General features: G+C 43.6%; 1 protein-coding gene across 1 annotated transcript in view; it reads right to left on the bottom strand.

Moving 5' to 3' along the window:
• Positions 1–21,379, bottom strand: part of LOC125483385 (TBC1 domain family member 4-like) — a 157,105-nt gene that overhangs the window by 7,168 nt on the left and 128,558 nt on the right. The window contains exons 3-5 of the mRNA XM_048598405.1: positions 11,581–12,174; positions 8,077–8,166; positions 4,489–4,593 (exon numbers count right to left, since the gene is read on the bottom strand). Coding sequence (XP_048454362.1) covers positions 4,489–4,593; positions 8,077–8,166; positions 11,581–12,174 — 789 coding nt within the window. The remainder of the gene's footprint in view (positions 1–4,488; positions 4,594–8,076; positions 8,167–11,580; positions 12,175–21,379) is intronic.

The following is a 21,379-nucleotide window of genomic DNA, read 5'->3' as shown; positions in this document are numbered from 1 at the left end:
CTATTTCTCAATCATTCTGTCTCTCTACTTATCTATCTGTTTGTCTATCTATCTAACAAGCATGGTGGTCATATTAAATGAAGGAGCTCAACAACATGTCGTATGACAATGTTCCCTCATCCCCCGAGTATAGTATTTCTTTCATCACTGCTCTTTTGTTTCTCACAATGATGCTGCTTAACCTCGGTAATAAGAATTAAATTCAAGAGTGTCTGTCCCTTGCAATATTTCCTGCTGCCTGGTAACTAGTTTGAGACTTTCCAATCTCTCACATTGCAATTCCTCTGCAAATGTCAGAAATACTTGAATGCAATTTATTAATGAAGAGGAATATATAGGGTATCAATTTCTAAAACACTGCAACATGCAGTTCCCCTTCACGGTGGGATGCACAATGCTGAAACTGACTTGCATTTTGAGTATGTTTTGGGTGCACAAGGTTTTCCAGCATTTACTTTCCTACAGAATCTCACACATTAGAAAAGATCTTTAATCATTCCTATAAAGAATCCATCATTGGACTGAGCATATTGACCCTCCAACCCAGTCACAACATGTTATTATTTGCATTGGTAATCAGCCACCATTTTGAAACCCAGAAATGCATATTTTACTTAGCAGCACCTTACAACTGGGTCTCAGGCATCAAGCAGGTGATGTGCACTGTGTTACAAAGTTGTGCAGGAGATTAAGATACATCCACTCTTTGTGTTGGATGCTGATGACATTTCAAAATTGCAGCCACCCACACAAACATCGACATCCACAGTTCACTTTTACCCTCAGCACTTAAGTCAACCCTGATTTTTAGAGGGATTTTTCAAAGTTCCAAAGGTCAATTTATACACTAGGATCGATGGTAAATAAAATAACTAATAAGATACCCTATTTTGTCACTGAGAAGCTGCCTGTGTCTTATCTAAAGCAATTGCATAGTCTTTCTGGTCTTACGTCCAAAAGTAAATAAATCTTTCATCAAACCAAGCTAATGCATCTCACAGACTGGCCCATTAGCTAACATCACTGGATTCTTGGCTCTTAAACTGAAGATTACTGGCTAAATCTCTAGTCAAAGTTAAATTTTGTTTTTATTGCATGGAAATTTCAACCACAGTTTTGAAGATTAAATTTCACATGAGTGCCTGGATCGCAGTAGCTGAAGCACTGCAATTTCATTGTCTTGTGCAGTTTCTAGCATTCTGAGGGCTTAATTCGATATTTGAAAAATGCAGTCAACCTGTCTTAGAATCCACAGAATCCCTACAGTGTGGAAACAGGCCATTCGGCCCAACAAGTCCACACCGCCCCTCTGAAGAGCATCCCACCCAGACTCATTCCCCTACCCCTGATTTCCATGTCTAATTCACCTAATCTAAACATCTCTGGGCACTATGGGTAATTTAGCATGGCCAATCCACCTACCCTGCACATCTTTGGACTGTGGGAGGAAACCAGAGCACCCGGAGGAAACCCACGCAGACACAGGGAGAATGTGCAAACTCTACACAGACAGTCACCTGAACTGGAATTGAACCTGGGTCACTGGCACTGTGAGGCAGCAGTGCTAACCACTACAAACATTTTGCATTAAATCAGCTCCAGAAATCTTCCTGCAGTTTGGCCATCACGTCATGGTTACCCTTTTGATTTTCTCTACTCACTGTTGCTAGGGGAAGAATTCTGAGTGGGATGGATGGAGTGAATATTTTTCAGGCAAGTCGAAAGACACTATCTTATTTATGCTTCAAGCCAATTGGTTAATTGTCTAGGAGGAAACTGCTAAACCTCACTACAGACAGGTGGTTACTCACTTAGTAGCTGCTTTAAGCTAGTGGTACAACTGGAACCAGCCTCCAGAACACACCAAAGTAAGGTTTGATAGGGAGATGGTGTTGTGATAATCATTGTTGTATGTGTCATTGAACTAAACACTACTAGCTACCAGTTAGGTTAGTGCTGCTACTTTTCTTTTCCAGATATTTTCCTAATCAACCTGTTCAGGGATATTATTACATACCACCTTGAACGTAGGTCTTCTGGTCCAAAGGCAGACATACAGCCAGTCTACCACGAGAGCCCATAACTGTTCAGATGTTTTCTAAACACTGTCTTCAGAGATGTTATGAAACACCTCTGGAGCAGTGTGTGACTTGAACCCAGGTCTCCTGATCCAGAGGTAGGGACACTACCACTGTACCACAATAGCACTCTGTACCTTTTTAGATACTTTCTAATCAATCTGTTCAGGGACGTTATTACACACCCCTGTAGCAGGTCAGACTTGAATGCAGGCTCTCTGGCTCATAGGTAGGGACACTATCACTGTATCACAAGAGCCCTTCCCTTTGCTTTTCTATCCTACATTGTGTCTAAGGGCCTGTTTACTTAAGCACGATAGAGGATGAACTTAGAACTTGGATTAACACATATAAACTATGATGTTGCAGCTATTACAGAGACTTGACTGAGAAAAGGACAAGACTGGCAGCTTAACGTTCCAGGATTTAGATGTGTCAGGTGAGATAGAGAATGATATAAAACAAGTGGAGGAGTTGCATTACTGATTTGGGTGAATATCACAGCTGTACTGAGGGAGGTCAGCTTGGAGGACTTGTCCAGTGAGGCCATAAGGGTAGAGCTCAGAAATAGAAAGGGTGTAGTCACTTCGGTGGGGCCTCCTATCAAACAGTGGGAGATAGAGGAACAGATATGTGGACAGATTGTGGATAAGTGCAGGAACAACAGGGTTGTAATAGTGATATTTTTAACTTGCCCAGTATTGACTGTGACTCCCTTGATGCCAGAGACTTGGATGGGGTGGGAGGAAGGATTTTGTTAATATTTTACAAGTTTGTGTATTTCTGCTTTGATTGCTATCTACCTCTGCAAGGAGCAATCTTTTTTGTGTGCTTGGTATAAACCTCCACTTTGATTACTTGATAGACCGACAATACACTAAGGACATCTTCCCAAATGGTAAAGGTCACATGAATCTCGCCCCTCTTTCTCACTTCCTGGTAATCACGCAGAATGACACAGCTTCTTTGTGACTGGAAGTAGGCACACCACTTGCAACATCCTTCTCCAAGATAAACGGAGAACAGATCGCACTTGCTTGTAGGTGCTTTATGCCAATGCTTCCCAAACATATTGTCACTGTGACCCATCATAATCCTTTTCACTTGTTTTGACCCAAAGTGCTCATTGTGTTAGGCGCTGGTGGGGGAGAGTTGTACTGGCGGCAGGAAGGTCGGTGGGGGGGAGATACAGGAGTTGTGGTGGTGGAGGTGTGTGGGCAAGTTATGTAATCACGGGGGAGGAAAGTTGTGGGGTGGTGGGAGTGCAGAGTTGTGTTAGTACATGTAGGTAGAGTTCAACCTGCCAGAGTATACTGGCACTAAAAAAGCAAACATCCAGCATTTTGAAGACCTTAATAACGACAGATATCCATCCTCAGAGCTCACTTCATTAGGCTGTGACTACCGGCAAAACCAACCAGTCATGCACAATGAAAAGGGCCTCATAGCTAGGACTGTTGAATCTTAATCTTCAGTCCACAGCTGCCATTGATGTCCCTTGTCCCCACTGGGGTCACAACCCACAGTCTGGGAAACCCTGTCCTGAGCTTACATGTTGTAATGAGGTCAGCAGGTGGACCTCACAGAATATGAGTTGCTCAACTGGGGCGGTTAATGTGGTCCAATCAGGGAGTCCTGACTGACAGATATAAACAGAAGTGTCAGGGGTTCTGCTCATTCAGAGAGCTGGCTCCAAGGAAGTTGGACCAGTGCCAAGGACTATGCATGTGTAAATAAAGGGTGGATTGGTGATGGGATACCAGCCTCTGTGAATTATTTCACGTTACACTCTTTAATCAGCAGCTGCTTTCGCAAAGCCTAAATAGGTCACTTAAACAGCGACAGGAGTGTCGAAAATGGCTTTTGACAACTACAACTTTAATGCTCAACAATATTCTATGTGCAAATTATGTTCCACTTTCTGATAAAACTTCACTATGGAGGATTAGATAGGCATTTCGAGAAGATTTATAGTTCGGGATGTGGAGGAGGTTGTAGATTTGCTCGCTGAGCCGGTGGGTTTGGTTGCAAACGTTTCATCACCCTGCTAGGTAACATCGTCAGTGCGCCTCCAGTGAAGCGTTGGTGTTCTGTCCCGCTTGTTATTTATATGCCTCAGTTTGCTGGGGTGGCTAGTACAATAGAGACATGCTGGGCATCCTGGAGGCCTGGTGTTCTAACCAGAACTCCATCAACAAACACATTGAATTATACCCTGTGTACAAACCAGTGAGAAACAGAACCAGAAGTGGTACCAAACACCCCAACAAACTGAGGCATATAAATAACAAGTGGGACAGAACACCAACGCTTCACCGGAGGCACACTGATGATGTTACCTGGCAGGGTGACGAAACGTCTGCAACGTCAGATTAGATAGGCAATTGCCACATTATAGGAAAGGACTTACCAGTGATTCATTCGCACACTGAAACACGTAGCACACATATTGATTTAGACCCTGTTCAGCACTCTCTCGACAAATGAACCCAAAATGGTCCACGTGTTTAATACCCTGGAATGATACAGGTAAAAAGATGTCGATTAGCTACAAGGGAATCAGCGAGAAGATTTTCTTAACAGTCTCTTGAGGAAAGCCCTATCATTAGGTCAACTAATAGTTTGACTGGCATCACTTATACACTGCCAACCTTCTCACAGAGTAGAATCTCTACAGGCCATTCAGCCCAACAAGTCCACACCAACCCTCCAAGAAGCATCCCACCCAGATTCATCCTCCTACCCATAACTTCCCATGGCTAACATACCTAACCTATATATCCCTGGGCTCTACAGGGCAATTTAGCATGGCCAATTGCACAGCTTTGGACTGTGGGAGGAAACTGGAACACCCGAAGGAAACCAACGCAGACACGGGGATGCCCGAGCATGGAATTGAACCCAGGTCCCCGGTGCTGTGAGACAGCAGTGCTAACCATTGCTTGGCGGCCTACCTGATTCATTTTGCAAAAGCAAACTTGTTTAGATTCTGGAAAACTGAAATAGAGACAGAAAATACTGGAAATACCTCAGCAGCACAGCCAGCAGCTGTGGAGAGAGTCACACAGAGACTTAGAGATCTAAAGAACTGAAAAATGCCCTTCAGCCCATCGGGTCTATGCCATCAGAAACATGCACCTAACCATTCTATCCAGAATAACATAGCTAAGGTTTCAGATTGATACCCTTTCACCATGACTCGAAAAATTGAGACATACATTAGGTTTTAAATGAGTAGAGACATAAGGGGCGACCGTGCAAAGGTAAAGAAGTTGGTGATAAGTAAAGAAAGAAAAGATGAGTCTAGAGGGGGTGTAAATGGTAAACCACCTAATCACAGATCTCCTGTTTCATTCCCCTAGCCTCACGACCTCTGTATTTGATTAAAGCCTTTTCCAATTCTAATGAAATGTCATTTTTTCCAAATATTAACTCTGTTTCTCTCTCCACAGACGCTGCCTGGCCTAGTGAGTGTTTCTAGCACTCTCTGTTCTTGTTATTAATGCTGGATTTCGACAAAATAAATTAACCCTGATCCCTCCCAAAAGTGCAACTCTCATCTTAATGACTGCTTCAAACAAAACCAGTCATAAATAATTCAATATTTGTGAAATATTTACAAAACAACACTACATGGTTGACCAGATTCATGCTGCACAGTCATAAACATAAAATTTGTCCATAAACTGTTTATAAGGTTTCCAATGGTCAAGGTTTCTATTTGCCTTTGCAGAGGAATTTATTATTTTGATTGTTCTCATGGGGAAGGCCCATATCAAACTGAATGAGACAAGCTAGAGTTACGAATAGTTTTTACACAGAATTTACATCTGGTCCAAGCAAGTTTGCACAAACTGGATTGAGAGGATTCAATTGATATCATTGCATCATTAAGACTAACACTTCCAATTGGAACACATCATTGGCATGTTGACAAAATCACCTGACAAACTTGGTGATGGGATGTAGCCGTTCACCAGTTTTGTTGCGTCAGTTTATGAAGGCATCTCTGACAGTACCTAGCAAACGTGTGACCTCTATCATCTGGAGGGAAAAACAAAAGGAGCAGATGCATGGGACACCACCACCTGCAAGTTCCCCTCCAAACCACACACCATCCCGACTTGGAACTATACTGCCATTCCTTAAATGTTGCAAGGTCAAAATTGTGGAATTCCTTTCCTGACAGTTCTGTGCATGTATCTGGCCTCCAAAAACTCCAAGAGTTAAAAAGGCATCTCACCACCACCTTCTTAAGGTCAATAAGTGATGAGCAATGATCACCCTGCCAGTGAGGCGATTCAACATTCCATGAACAAATAAGAAACTCTTCCTACACCTACCCAGGCCAATGCAAGAGACTCTTATGATACTTGACTGCCACTATTCCCATTGCCACTATTTCTATAGCTAAACAACAAAAAGTGTTCCAAAAACAACAACATTTTTAATTCTCTTTTGGAATTTTTTTTATTTGGATTGCTGACAACAATGGAAGTTTCAGGACCTTTCTAGACAGTGACCCTAAGAGGGTATGAGATTTGTCAAATTATCTTTCCTGGAAAAAGGAGGCTCTTCAGTTTGCTGTACCAACTTACTGATCTAGGAATGTCAATGGTATTTATGTTCTGGCAGGTGGTTGGGACATTAACTTTGGAGATACTAATGCCCTTGTAGATTAGCACAGACAGAAAGTGCGGCTGCTGGATTCAGGGGTGCTTGTTTCCAATCTGTGGTTGTGTAAATAAATCCTTATAAATGTGTAAAAGTTAACTTCAGTTCTATCTGGCACCAAACAGGTTTCTGGAATATAAGATTAACAATATTTCAGAGGCAAAACTGGGAAGAAGGACTGAGCAACAGGCCACTGTGTATCTGTACCCATGCAGCAATCAAGATTACAGCTTTGCCAATGAGATCAGGAATGCAGAGGTGCTTTTATTTTATAAAACCCTTTAAATAAAATCTAAAATAACTCATGACTGAATGAAGCTGAATTGAAAGTCACAAGACCAATATGGAACAGAAGACGAGTGCTAATGTAACCCATTCTAATTCTAACATTATGGCAATTGCAGAAAATGTCCAATTAGAGTCATTGAATCATAGAGTCATACAACCCAGAAAAAGACACTTTGATCCAATTTGTCCATGCTGACCAGATATCCTAAATTAATCTATTTCTATTTGCCAGCATTTGGCCCATATCACTCTAAACCCTTCTGATTCACATACCCATCCAGGTGCCTTTTAAATGTTGCATTTGTACCAGCCTCCACCACTTCCTCTGGCAGCTTGTTCCATACACGTACCACCCTCTTGTGAAAAAGTTGCGCCGTAGATGCTTTTTAAATCCTTTCCCTCTAATCTTAAACCTATGCCCATTTATTTTGGACTCCCCCACCCTACAGAAGGCCCACGGTGTGGAACCAGGCTGCTAGGCCCAACAAGTCCGCACTGACTCTCCAAAGAGCATCCCACCAACCCATTCCCCTACTGTATCTCAGCAACCCACATTTCCCATGGCTAATCCACCCAGCCTGCACATCCCTGGACACCATGGGCAATTTAGCATGGCCAATCCACCTAAACCTGCACATCTTTGGACTGTGGGAGGAAACCAGAGCACCCGGCAGAAACCCACGCAGAGACAAGGAAAACGTGCAAACTCAACAAAGACAGTCACCCGAGGCTGGAATCGAACTCAGGTCCCTGCGCTGTGAGGCAGCACTGCCTTTGGCTATTCACCCTATTCATGCCCCTCATGATTTTATAAACCTCTGTAAGGTCACCAATCAGTCTCTGAAGATCCAGGGAAAAAAAACCCAGCCTATCAAGCACCTCCCTGTAACGCAAACCCTTCTGTCCCAGCAACATCCTTATAAATCTTTTTGGCACTCTCTCAAGTTTAACAACATCCTTCCTACAGCGGGGCAGTAATTCTATCAATTACACGAACAAAATAGAAAGTGACGAGAAAAGCCAGATAAACACAAACCTGAGAACATGAGGAAACATTTTTGAAATTCTTTTCAAGTACAACTGTTTTGGTGTCGGGACTGATGAGGTTAATTTCAAACCGACCGACCTACAAAGGAAAGAAAACACAGAAATGATTCCCTTAAGAATAAATCAAATAGCCTGAGTTTCATTCAGTAAACCCACAGAACCCACACTGTGTTGTGAGCTTATGACATTGCCTTGAGATATTTACACTTACAGCTCTGCTCCATGACCACCACGTGCTTGATGAATGAAGACTTTGTGACAAACATACTGAGAGACAACTGTAGCCAACTTTTGGTCCTCTTTCATTTAAAAAGTCAGCAACAGAACATATAATTATTGCTGAATTGTGATTGGCTTTTGTTTCGCTCTTCTGTGTCTTTATTTTCCCTTTGTGGCACATTTCATTTGTGGTATGGTATATACAATTTTCGTTTACAAGTCCTGCAATGAAACTTGAATGCAAAGCCTTCTGATTCAGAGACAAAAGTGCTACCAATTGAACCACAACTGACTTTCAGGCATTTTCCTAAAAACGAGGAGGATCTGTTGCTGCTGGAGAGTCAATAATGGAGAAAACAGATTTCAGAAAACAGGCAGAAAATCCAGGGGTAAAATAAGGAGGACTTGCTCCACACAGTAAGTTAATGTCTGAAAGAGTAGTGGAAGCAGATTCAATTGTATCTTTCTAAAAGGAATTTTAAAAAGGGTCAAAGGGAGAAATTTGCAGGTCTATAAGGTAAGAGCAGGTTCAGTGGGAATAAATGGACTGGGCCTTTCAAGAATTGACATGAATGCAATGAAGCTGACTGGCCTTCTTCTGTGCTGTTTGAAACTATGAGACCTGAAGGCTGATTTGCACATACCTGAGAGAAGCTTTCAGTGCTCTATTCTGAAGCCAGGAAAATGATGCATATCAGGGGATACAGGACAACTCAAGAATATACTGAATGAACATTAATGTAAAGATACTCCTTCAAACAGTGTGCTGCCGTAATCATTCTGTGGACAGCCCAAAAGGATGGAGCTATTGTTTTAGGTTGTCAATTCTTCCTGAGTGTGACAGCTAATTATGATTTGGGATTTTGTATACTGATACTGCTGTGAAGGACCTATATGAGTACGTTATCACCTGCATCATGCTGGTTGTTCAAACATGCAAAAGCTTCTTCAGAAAGTCAGATTCCACTGGGCCACCAATGATGCTTCTGCTTCCCCATCCTGTGACTGGCTGATCCTGCTCACTATCTGGAAAACCTACCCCCACTGACACAGGGGACCTGGATGGGGTGGAGGTGGGATCTTCCTGTCATGGGTCCCTTCTCCAGCCCTGCCCCAGTTTACTGGAAGACAATAACCCTGATACATCTGACTTGGATGTCAACAATGTTAACTGCTGGTCTCATGACTCTCTTAATTCCATCCCCACTTGCATGTGGAAGGTGGACAGGCATGCATTAGCAGCGTTGAGAGAAGCCATGATAGCAGAGCCCCATGAGTACTTGTGCCTCTTTAGATGCTCAGGGAGCAGTTATACCATCAGCAGTAATTCAGACATGTCTAACAGCATCGCCACACCTCGATTGCACAGACTTATGTAGGTAACTCTCATATGTCCTGTTCAGGCTGCAGTTAGCTTTTCCAATCAAACCTTCCAGGCCTCCAACATCTATAGATGCAGGAAAAACTTGACACAACAACATCATGCACTTATACAGCACCTTTACCTAAGGAATGATCTCAAAGTGCTTCGAAGGAGCATAACCAGATAAAACATTGATGCAAAAGCATCAATAATTTCACTAGAAATAAAACCAAAAATTGCTGTAAAAGCTCAGCAGATCCAGCAGCATCTGTGGACAGAAATCAGAGTTAACGTTTCGGGTCGAATGACCCTTCCTCAGAACTGGTTTTTATTTCACTAGGAATGTTGGTTACAGCAATTTTACATGAGTGTTTTTAAAACATGCAATTATAAGATCCCTTCAACCAGATTTATGAGAATTAAGAAGTTCCAGTTCTTTTTCAAAATAAAGTCTTTCATAGCAAGTGGAGATTGCAGTTGGTTGACAGCCTTATTAATATCTTCATTCATCTGACTGAAATATGCAGATGGGCAATGTTAGCATCCTGGTCAAATCATGAAACCAAACAGAATAGAAAAAGGCCATTTGGCCAGTCATGTTTGTGCTGGCTCTTTGGAGGTTCAATTCAATTAGTCCCTTTTCTGCCCCTGATATTTATTCATAATCACCTTCAAGCATTTATTCAAATCCCTTATGAAAGGCATTTTTGAATCTGCTTCCACCAAGCTTTCAAGCAGTGTATTCCAGATCACAACAACCCACCATGCAAAAATAAAACCTTCTCATCTCTCCAATATACGCAGCTCATGCATAAAATAGCAAGACTGGAACACTAACTTTTTTGTAATGCTCAGAGCTTAGAGCACTTTATTACCACAAAAGGCAAATTGTTGAATCAGCGTTAAGACAGCATTAAGCTCCAGCATGTCCAATAACGCTGGACTCATGCAATGAATCCAATAAAATTTATTGTGAAGTTCAATAAAAAAACAGCAGTTTTAAAATTGTATGATCATTTATCGTTTTTCCCTTCCCCAATTTATACATGGGGATATGTGTCAATATGTCAATATACAATGATCCCCATCACCATTACTGCCATGCATTAATCTCAGAGCCTCTAATCCTTACACTAGAAGAAATTTCAGTAGCTCTCCATCCTGCATATGAACAAGAAACAAGAGTAGGCCACTTGGCCCTTTGAGCCTGCACCACCATACAATAAAATTGTGGCTGATCTGATTTTAATCTCAAGTGTACATTCCTCTGATAACCCTTCATCCCCTTGGTAATCAAGAACCTATCCACCTCTGCCTTAAAAATAGAGAGATTCTGCATCTGCTGCCTTTTGACAATGGAATTCCAAAGACTCTCAACCCTCAGAGAGAAAAAAATGTTTCCTCATTTCTGTTTTAAATAGGCATTCCTTATTTTTAAACGATGACCTCTAGTTCTAGATTGTCCATAAGAGGAAACATCCTTTCAACATTCATCTGATTAATTCCCCTCAGGATCTTGTATGATTCAAATAAATCACCTCCAACTCTTCTAAACTCCAGAGGACACAGAGTTAGCGTGTCTAGCTTTTCCTCATAAGTCAATGTGTTAATTCCAGGGATTAGTCTGGCAAACCTTCTCTGAAATGCTTCCAATGCTTAATATCTTTGTGTAAGTGCAGTGACCAGTACTGTACGCAGCACTCCAGATGTAGTCTCACCAATGCCCTGTATAACTGAAATATTAAATCTGTGCTCTTCCATTCATTTCCCCTCACAATAAGCATAACATTCTCTTAGGTTTTCTGATTACTGGCTGCACCAGAACAGATATTATTCATGGGTTTTCATGATTGCACCCCTTTTTTCCCATGGTACATATTTCATTACAAAAACGTTAACAAGCGTGCCTACCTGGAATAACATGGTCCTATTCTTCTCTGTGTCAGAGGGTTGGACGTGACTTGGAGCGCTGGCATGACGTCTTCGAGTTGGCAATTTGGTGCCCAGGTCAGGCACCCGCTTGAGCCGGATGCTGGCGACACTGTAACACCGCGACCGGAATTCGGCATGCTCCTCTTCCAGAGATGCATCCTCCAGGCTGGGTTCGGTCAGGACCGAACGCAAACCCAAGCCCAGCAGGTCGCTCTGACTGCCGCCGGCTGAAGGCAGGTTGGTGCTGACCGTTGCCCCGTCAGCCACATCGTGGGGAAGTGCCATGTCCCCGCTGGCATCATCTTCCTCCTGGTCAACGGTGACGTCGGCCAGAGGCTTCTCGTTGAGCAGCTGCAGCCTCTCCTTTTCCAGTTGGTGCTGGGCGAACTTCTCGATGCAGTCATCGATGAGGGTGGACGGAGCCTTCTTGTGTGTCACCACCACTTTACCGCAGTACAGCACCTCATACTTCTGTGAGTTGTAGAAAGCATCTTCACTGACCTGCCGGGATTTTGTGTCCTCCTTTAGTGTGGCCTTGGATACTTGCCGAATACTACTGATAACATCAGGGACCTGAAAGAACAAGATGAACTGCATGAGACATCAAAGATTTCCCCTTTAAGAAAACATCTGTACTGAATATAGAGAAAGGAAAAAGTTCTGGCCATGAGATAAGATTTGTAAGTTCACTGAAACCAAACCTGTCCAGCTGACCACAATGCATCACTAATACCTCAAATTCCAAACTACTCCTTCCGAACAATTCTGTCAGCCACGCATCAGTGGCGGCACTCTCGCCTCTAAATCTTGTGGCTCTGGGTTCAAATCCCACTCCGAAGTTTTACACACAAAGTAACAGCAGGCAGTACCGAGAAAGTGCTACACTAACATACTGTCAAACAAAGGACACAATTTATTTCTTCATGTTTTTCATGGGATGTGGGCAGCCAATGTTTGTTGCCCCTTCATAACTGCCCTTGAACTGAGTAGGGCCATTTTAGAGGGCAAGTTAAGAGTTAACCACATTGCTGTGGATCTGGAGTCACATGTAGACCAGTCTGGGTAAGGATGGCAGATTACATTCCTGAACAAGTACTGGTGAACCAGTTAGCCTTTTAAAGGCAATGCCAACTGGATACAAAATTGGCTTGATGGTAGGAGACACAGGGTGGTGGTGGAGGGTTCCTTTTCGAACTGACGGCCTGTGACAGCGGTGTTCCGCAGAGATTGATGCTGAGTCCGCTGTTGTTTGTCACTTGTACAAACAACTTGGATGAGAATTTAGGAGGCATAGTGAGTAAGTTGAGGATGACAGCAAAATTGATTGTATAGTCAACAGTGAAGAAAGCTATCTAAGATTATGAAGGGATTTTCATCAATTGGGCCAATGGGCTGAGGAGTAGCAGAGTTTAATTTGGATAAATGCGAGGTATTGCATTTTGGTAAAACAAACCAGGGCACAACTTATACAGTTAATGGTAGGGCCCTGGGTATGTAACAGAGAAACCCTAAGGTTCAGGTACATAGTTCTTTGAGATCTGCACCATAGGAAGACAGGGTGGTTAAGAAGGTATTTATCACACTTGCCTTCATTGCTCAGATCACTGAGTTTAGGAATTAGTGGTTGTACAGGATGTTGGTGAGGCCACTTTTGGAGTATTGTATAGTTCTGGATGCCCTGCTGTAGGATGGATATTATTAAATTGGAGAGGGTTCAGAAAGATTTATCAAGATGTTGCTGGGACTGGAGGGTTTGAGTTATAAGGAGAGGCTGGAGAAGCTGGGACATTTTTTACTGGAGCACAGGAGATTGAGGAGTGACCTTATACAGGGGCACAGATAAGGTGAATAGCAAAGGTCTTTTCCCTAGAGTGGGAGAGTTTAAAATTAGGGGGGCCAATATTTAAGATGAGAGGAAAAAGATTTAAAGGCGAACTGAGGGGCAACCTTTTCATACAAAGAGGGTGGTTCTTTTCTGGAATGAACTGCCAGAGAAAGTGGTGGATGCAGGGATAGTTACAACATTAAAAAGACATTTGGACAGATACATGAATTGGAAAAATTTAGAGGGATATGGGCTAAATGAAGGGATGTTGGAAGTAGTTTAATTTGGGAAACTTAGCATGGACAAGTTGGAGCAAAAGGTCTGTTTCCATGCTTTATGAGATTCATGGTTACCATCACTAAGGCTAGTGTTCAATTCCAGATCATTTATTAATTGAGTTTAAATTCCACCAGTTACAATGGTAGGGTTTGAACTGATAGAGTCATAGAGATAGACAGCATGAAAACAGACCCTTTGGTCCAACTCGTCCAGATATCCTAGATTGATCTGGTTCTATTTGCCAGCAATTGGCCCAAATCCCTCTAAACCCTTCCTAGTCATATACCCATCCAGATGCCTTTTGTAATGATGTAAATGTACCAGCCTCCACAACTTCCTCTGCAGTTCATTCTATACGCTCACCACCCTCTGCGTGAAAAAGTTGGCTGTTAGATCCTTTTTAAATCTTTCCCCTCTCACCTTAAAGCTATGCCCTCTAGTTTTGGACTACCCCACCCCTGGGAAAAGATCTTGTCTATTTAACCTTTCCATGCCCCTCATATTATAAGCCTCTATAAGGTCACCCCTCAGGCTCCGACGCTGCAGGGAAAATAGCCCCAGCCTATTCAACCTCTCCCTATAGCTCAAACCCTCCAACCCTGGCAACATCCTTGTAAATCTTTTCTGAACCCTTTGAGAAAGTTTCACAAAATCCTTCCTATATATCAGAATTACATGCAGCATTCCAATATTGGCCTAACCAATGGCCTTGAAATCGCAACATGACCTCCCAACTCCTATACTCAATGCACTGACCAATAAAGGCAAGCATACCAAACAACTTCTTCACTATCCTATCTACCTGCAATTCCACTTTCAAGGAACTATGAACCTGCACTCCAAGGTCTCTTTGTTCAGCAACACTCCCCAAGAACTTACCATTAAGTGTATAAGTCCTGCCCTGATTTGCCTTTCCAAAATGCAGCATCTCACATTTATCTAAATTAAACTCCATCTGCCACTCCTCGGCCCATTGGCCCATCTGATTAAGATCCCATCGTACTCTGAGGTAATCTTCTTCGCTGTCCACTACACCTCCAATTGTAGTGTCATCTGCAAACTTACTAACCATGCCTCCTATGTTCACATCCAAATCATTTATATAAATGACGAAAAGCAGTGGACCCAGCACCGATCCTTGTGGCACACTGTTGGTCACAGGCTTCCAGTCTGAAAAGCAACCCTCCACCACCACCATCTGTCTTCTACCTTTCAGCTAGTTCTGTAACCAAATGGCTAGTTCTCCCTGTATTCTGTGTGATCTAACTTTGCTAACCAGCCCACCATGAGGAACATTGTCGAACACCTTACTGAAGTCCATCTAGATCACCTCCACCACTCTGTCATCATCAATCCTCTTCGTTATTTCTTCAAAAAACTCAATCAAGTTAGTGAGACGGGATTTCCTACACATAAAGCCATGTTGATTAGTCCTAATCAGTCCTTGCCTTTCCAAATACATGTAAATCCTGTCCCTCAGGTTTCCCTCCAACAACCTGCCCACCACCAATGTCAGGCTCACTGGTCTATAGTCCCTGCCTTTTCCTTACCACCTTTCTTCAACAGTGTCACCACGTTAGCCAGTTTTCAGTCTTCTGGCACCTCGCCTATGGCTATTGATGATACAAATATCTCAGCAAGGGGCCCAGCAATCAGTTCCCTCGCTTCCCACGGAGTTCGAGGGTACACCTGTTCAGGTCCCAGGGATTTATCCACCTTTATGCATTTTAAGATGTTCAGCACTATTCTCTCCCTAGTTACTCTTTTGTTCTGAATGTATTTGTAAAACCCCTATGGATTCCTCTTAACCCTACTTTCCAGAGCTATTTCTTGTCCCCTTTTTGCCCTCCTGATTTCCCTCTTAAGTATACTCCTACTGCTTTTATACTCTTCTGGGAATTCACTCGATCCCTGTTGTCTATATCTGACATACGCTTCCTTCTTAATGAAAATCCTCAATTTCTCCAGTCATCCAGCGTTCCCTACACCTACCAGCCTTGCCCTTCACCCTAACATGAATATACTGTCCCTGGACTCTCATTATCTCATTGTTAAATACATCCCATTTTCCAGCCGTCCCCTTACCTGCAAACATCTGCCCCCAATCAACTTTTGAAAGTTCTTACCTAGTACTGTCAAAATTGGCCTTCCTCCAATTTGGAAATTTAACTTTTAGATCCGGTCTATCCTTTTCCAATACTATTTTAAAACTGACAGAATTATGGTCACTAGCCCCAGAGTGCTCCCCCACTGACACCTCAGTCACCTGCCCTGCCTTATTTCCCAACAGTAGGTCAAGTTTTGCACCTTCTCAAGTAGGTATATCCACATAAAGAATCAGAAAATTTTCTTGTACACACTTAACAAATTCCGCTTCATCCAAGCCCTTAACACTGTGGCAGACCCAGTCTATGTTTGGAAAATTAAAATCCCCTTATCATAACCACTCTATTATTCTCACAGATAACTGAGACCTCCTTACAAATTTGTTTTTCAATTTCCCACTGACCACTGGGAATCCCAATAAGGTGATCATCCCTTTCTTATTTCTCAGTTCCACCCGAATAACTTCCCTGGACATATTCCCAGGAATATCATCCCTAAGTACAGCCGTAATGTCATCCCTAATCAAAAACGCTACTCTCCTTCCCCTTTTGCCCCCTCCCCTTTCTATCCTTCCTATAGTATCCATATCCTGGAACAGGCAGGCAACACAACATTCTGATGTCTCGTTGTTGTCCACAGGAACATCTGAGTGCGCCCCTGACTACACAGTCCCCTATCACAATTGATCGCTTGGAACCTGATGTACCCTTCATACATTCACGGTACCAGAACCCTGGCTGTCAATGCTACATTCCCCTGAGAGCCCATCACTTCCTACATTTTCCAAAACAGCATACTTGTTTAAGATAGGGATAGCCACAGGAGACTCCTACACTACCTCTCTCCTACCTTTCCCGGAGGTCACCCATCTACCTGACTGTATCTTTGGTTTATCTCCCTTCTTGCAACTGCCATCCATCACACCCCCAAGCTCCCATAAATTCCTCATTGGCCCTAACTGTCGTTCCAACTGATCCATGCGTTCCGATAGTATTCACAACCAAACCCACTTCTTGCAGCCATAATCATCAGTAACATGGAAACTCTCCCACATCCAACAGGAAGAGCAGAGACAACAAGGTGTAGAGCTGGATGAACACAGCAGTCCAAGCAGCATCAGAGGAGCAGGAAGGCTGATGTTTCGGGTCTAGAAACCTTCTTCAGAAATGAAGAAGAGCACATCCCTCTACTAAAGGCCATCTTTGCACCTTAACAATCTACAGATCTAGAAAATAGCACAGTCTTACTGCTCCAGGCTAGATTAGTACCCATGTTTTTGTATTTTTAAAGTTTAATCAAGAGACAGATCTCAATAAAAACATAGTCAAAAAATAACCTACTTTACTCACTATTGTAGATTTACAAAGAGAAGTAAGGTTACACTTTAAAACTAGCCACTTAACTGCTCCCCTGCTGTGAGCTCCACCACACAGGTTGTTCTCTAAGATCAGCTATGAATTTCGCTGTTTGTTTTTCTTAGAACAAATGCTGATGTCCAGAGATATTCAAAACTAAACAGCAAAGACAGCACCTCTGCAGATTACTGCTGGGTCAGACAGCAGTGTAGGGTTTTTTTCCTATATTTGAATCACTGCCCACATGGTCACTGCCTTTGTCTCTCTTCCTCCTTTTTAAAGTGTTGTTTTGATCTTTTTTTCCCCCCGAAGTTCCAAAACAATGCAACAGCTTATAAAACAGTAATTACTGCTTGTAGAATTTGAGGAAATCAGCTCCAACACTGAAAATACCTCAAAAAAGGAGGAGCTCTTACAGCCATGAAATTTTTCTGTCCTCCATCTTGGCTTACCCAGGATCCTGTGTCCTCGCATCATTAGACTCTGCCTCTAGACTATTAACCTGAAGACATTATCACTGTACTACTGTTTCCCCAAGTTGAGCCATTCAGAAAGACACAAGACAAGAAATGGAAGAGTGAGGGAATTCTCCCCAGTCTCCCAAAAAAATTTATCCCTTAGCCAACACCACAATATCAGATCATCTCATCATGATCTCACTGTTCTGTGAGGAAACTTTCTGTGCGCAAACTGGGTTGATACATTAGAATAGTGACTAAACTTTTATTTGAAAAATATAATTATCGGGTAAGTGTTTTGGGGCAGCCAGAGATCACAGGAGGTGTTTTATAAATACCAGATTTTCCTTTTCTATCATGTGTACAAATAGCCTCTGAGCAAAAGACTAACAAGGAATTTAAGGAAAGCATGTTTAACCTAAGGCATACCTAAATCAATATAATGTATGTGTTATTTAAAAGAAATACATAAACTCAAGAGCAGAAAGAAAAATTGATACCGCACCACAGTGTTTACATGATTATTCTGCATGCAAACACTACGACAACAGATGAACGGACACACACTCACACTCTCTCTCCCCACCCCACATACACACACTCACTCAACTTTCTCCCCCCTCACACACACACACTCACTCACTCTCTCCCCTCCCACACACATACTCTCTCTCCCCCCTCACATACACACACTCTCTCTCTCCCTGCCCTCCACCCCAACCCCACACACACACACACACACTCTCTCTCTCTCTCACACACACACACACACACACACACATAAATCTATGGGGTGAATTTGTATTTGCAGATACATCCTATTTTGTTCAAAAATCACACAATTTATAGACAATTAGTCAATGTGGCATTTTATAAATTCCCACTTTTGAAACAAAACCAGTCTGACTTCAACCCAAAACTCAAACAGATTCTAAACAAGGCCTCACACCTAACATGCATGTGTTTCATAAAATGTCACCTCATCTTCCTTTCCTTTATTCATTAATGGGATGAGGGTATCACTTGCTAGGCAGCATTTATGGTCCAGAGGGCAGTTGAGAGTCAACCACATTGCTGTGGGTCTGGAGTCACACGTAGGCCAGACCAGGTAAGGATGGCAGTTTCCTTCCCTAAGGGACATTAGTGAACCAGATGGGTTCTTCCTGACAATCGACAATGGATTCATGGTCATCATTAGATGCTGAACTCCAGATATTTACTGAATTCAAATTCCACAATCTGCCGTCTGGATTAACAGTCTAGCAATAATACAACTAGGCCATCACCTCGGATCTTTGGGTAAATGTCCTCCAAGGCAGACTTCGGGATACATTGACTACATTTTCTTTCTTTGGACTCATGGCGAGGAATCACTGAAACAATCACATAGTGATATCAACAAATTTTATCCCACCATCAGACTTACATGGACTACTCTTCAGAATCAATCTCATTCTTGGACACACACATCTCCATCAGGGACGGACACCTCAGTACATCACTCTACCGCATGCCTATGGATAACTTCATGATACTACACTTCTCTAGCTTCCACCCTTAACATATAAAAACAGCCATCCCCTATGGACAAGCCCTACACACACACAGGATCTGTTCGGATAGGGGGGAACAAAATAGACATTTGAGGTTGTTGAAGGACGCCCTCACAGGAACAGGATACGATGCTCAACTCATTGATCGCCAGTTCTGGCATGCCACAATAAAAAAACTGTAATGACCTCCTCAGAAGACAGGCACAGGATATGAACGATAGGGTGCCCTTCGTCGTCCAGTACTTCCCAGGAGCGGATAAACTACGCCATGTTCAATGCAGCCTTCAACGCATTATCGACAGTGATGAGCACCTCACCAAGATCTACCCCACGCCTCCAATTCTCGTCTTCAAACAACTGCCAAACCTTCGTTCGCAGCAAATTGCCCAGCCTTCAGGACAACATCGAGCACAACACCACACAACCCTGTCATGGCAACCTCTGCAAGACATGTCAGACACTACCATCACACGTGGGAACACCACCCACCACATACATGACAGATACTCATGTGACTTGGCCAACATTGTCTATCTCATATGCTGCAGACAGGGATGCCCTGAGGCATGGTATATTGGTGAGACCATGCAGACGCTATGACAACGGATGAATGGACACCACGCAACAATCGCCAGACAGGAATGTTCCATCCCAGTGAAGGAACACTTCAGTGGTCAAGGACATTCAGCCTCGGATCTTCACGTAAACATCCTCCAAGGTAAACTTTGGGATACATAATAACAGAGTCGCTGAGCAGAGGCTAATAGCCAAGTGCGGTACCCATGAGGATGGCCACAACTGGGATCTTGAATAACCAGTGATTGCTGCATCACAGGTGACCCCACCACACTTACGCACACACACACACATACACAAACACACACACACATACACACACACAGACACAAACACACACACAGATACACAAACACACACACATACACAAACACACTCTCTCTCACACATACACACACACTCACAGACAAATACACACTCTCTCTCACACACACACACTCTCTCGACCCCCCTACCTCTCTCTCTCTCGCACACACACACAAACACTCTCTCTCACTCTCCCCCCCACTCACACACACACTCTCTCTTTCCCCTCCCCGCCGACACACACACACACACACACATTCTCTTTCTCTCTACCCCCATACACACTTTCTCTCTCCTCCTCACTCTCACACACTCTTTCTCTCTCCCTCACTCACACACACACTCTCTTTCCCCCCAAACTCATACACACACACTCTCTCCCCCCTCAACTCTCACACACACTGTCTCTCTCTCCCCCCACTCACTCTCTCACACACTGTTTATCTCTCCCCCCCTCACTCTCACACACACTGTCTGTCTCTCTCTCTCTCCCATCACTCTCACACACAATGACTCTCTCTCTCTCCCCCCCACCTCACTCTCACACACTGTCTCTCTCTCTCCCCTCACTCTCACACACACTGTCTCTCTCGCCCCCTCACTCTCTCACACACTGTTTATCTCTCCCCCCCCACTCTCACACACACTGTCTGTCTCTCCCTCACTCTCACAGTCACTCTCCTCACTCTCACACACACTGTCTCTCTCTCCCCCCGTTCACTCTCACACACACACTCTCTCTTTCCCCTCCTCCCCGACACACACACACTCTCTCTCTCTCACACACACACTCTCTCGACCACCCTACCTCTCTCTCTCACACACACACACACTCTCTCTCTCCTCCCAAACTCATACACACACACTCTCTCCCACCCCCAACTCTCACGCACACACTCTCTCTCTCCCCAATTCTCATGCACACACTCTCTCTCTCCCTCCCTCACTCTCATACACACACACTCTCTCTCTCCCTCCCTCACTCTCATACACACTGTCTTTCTCTCTCTCTCCCCTCACTCTCATACACAGTCTCTCTCTCCCCCGTTCACTCTCACACACACACTCTCTCTCTCTTCCCCCTCCCCCCCGACACACACACCCTCTCTCTCTACCCCCACACACACTCTCTCCTCCTCACTCTCACACTATTTCTCTCCCCCTCACTCACACACACTCTCTCCTCCCAAACTCATGCACACACACTCTCTCCCACCCCCAACTCTCACACACACACTCTCTCTCTCCCTCCCTCACTCTCATACACACTGTCTCTCTCTCCCCTCACTCTCACACACAGTCTCTCTCTCTCTCCCCCCC

This window comes from Rhincodon typus, chromosome 6, assembly GCF_021869965.1.
Source record: "Rhincodon typus isolate 14 chromosome 6, sRhiTyp1.1, whole genome shotgun sequence".
Classification (NCBI taxonomy): Eukaryota; Metazoa; Chordata; class Chondrichthyes; order Orectolobiformes; family Rhincodontidae; genus Rhincodon; species Rhincodon typus.
The sequence above is the reverse complement of the archived record's forward strand: the minus strand, read 5'-3'. Positions and strand labels throughout refer to the sequence as shown.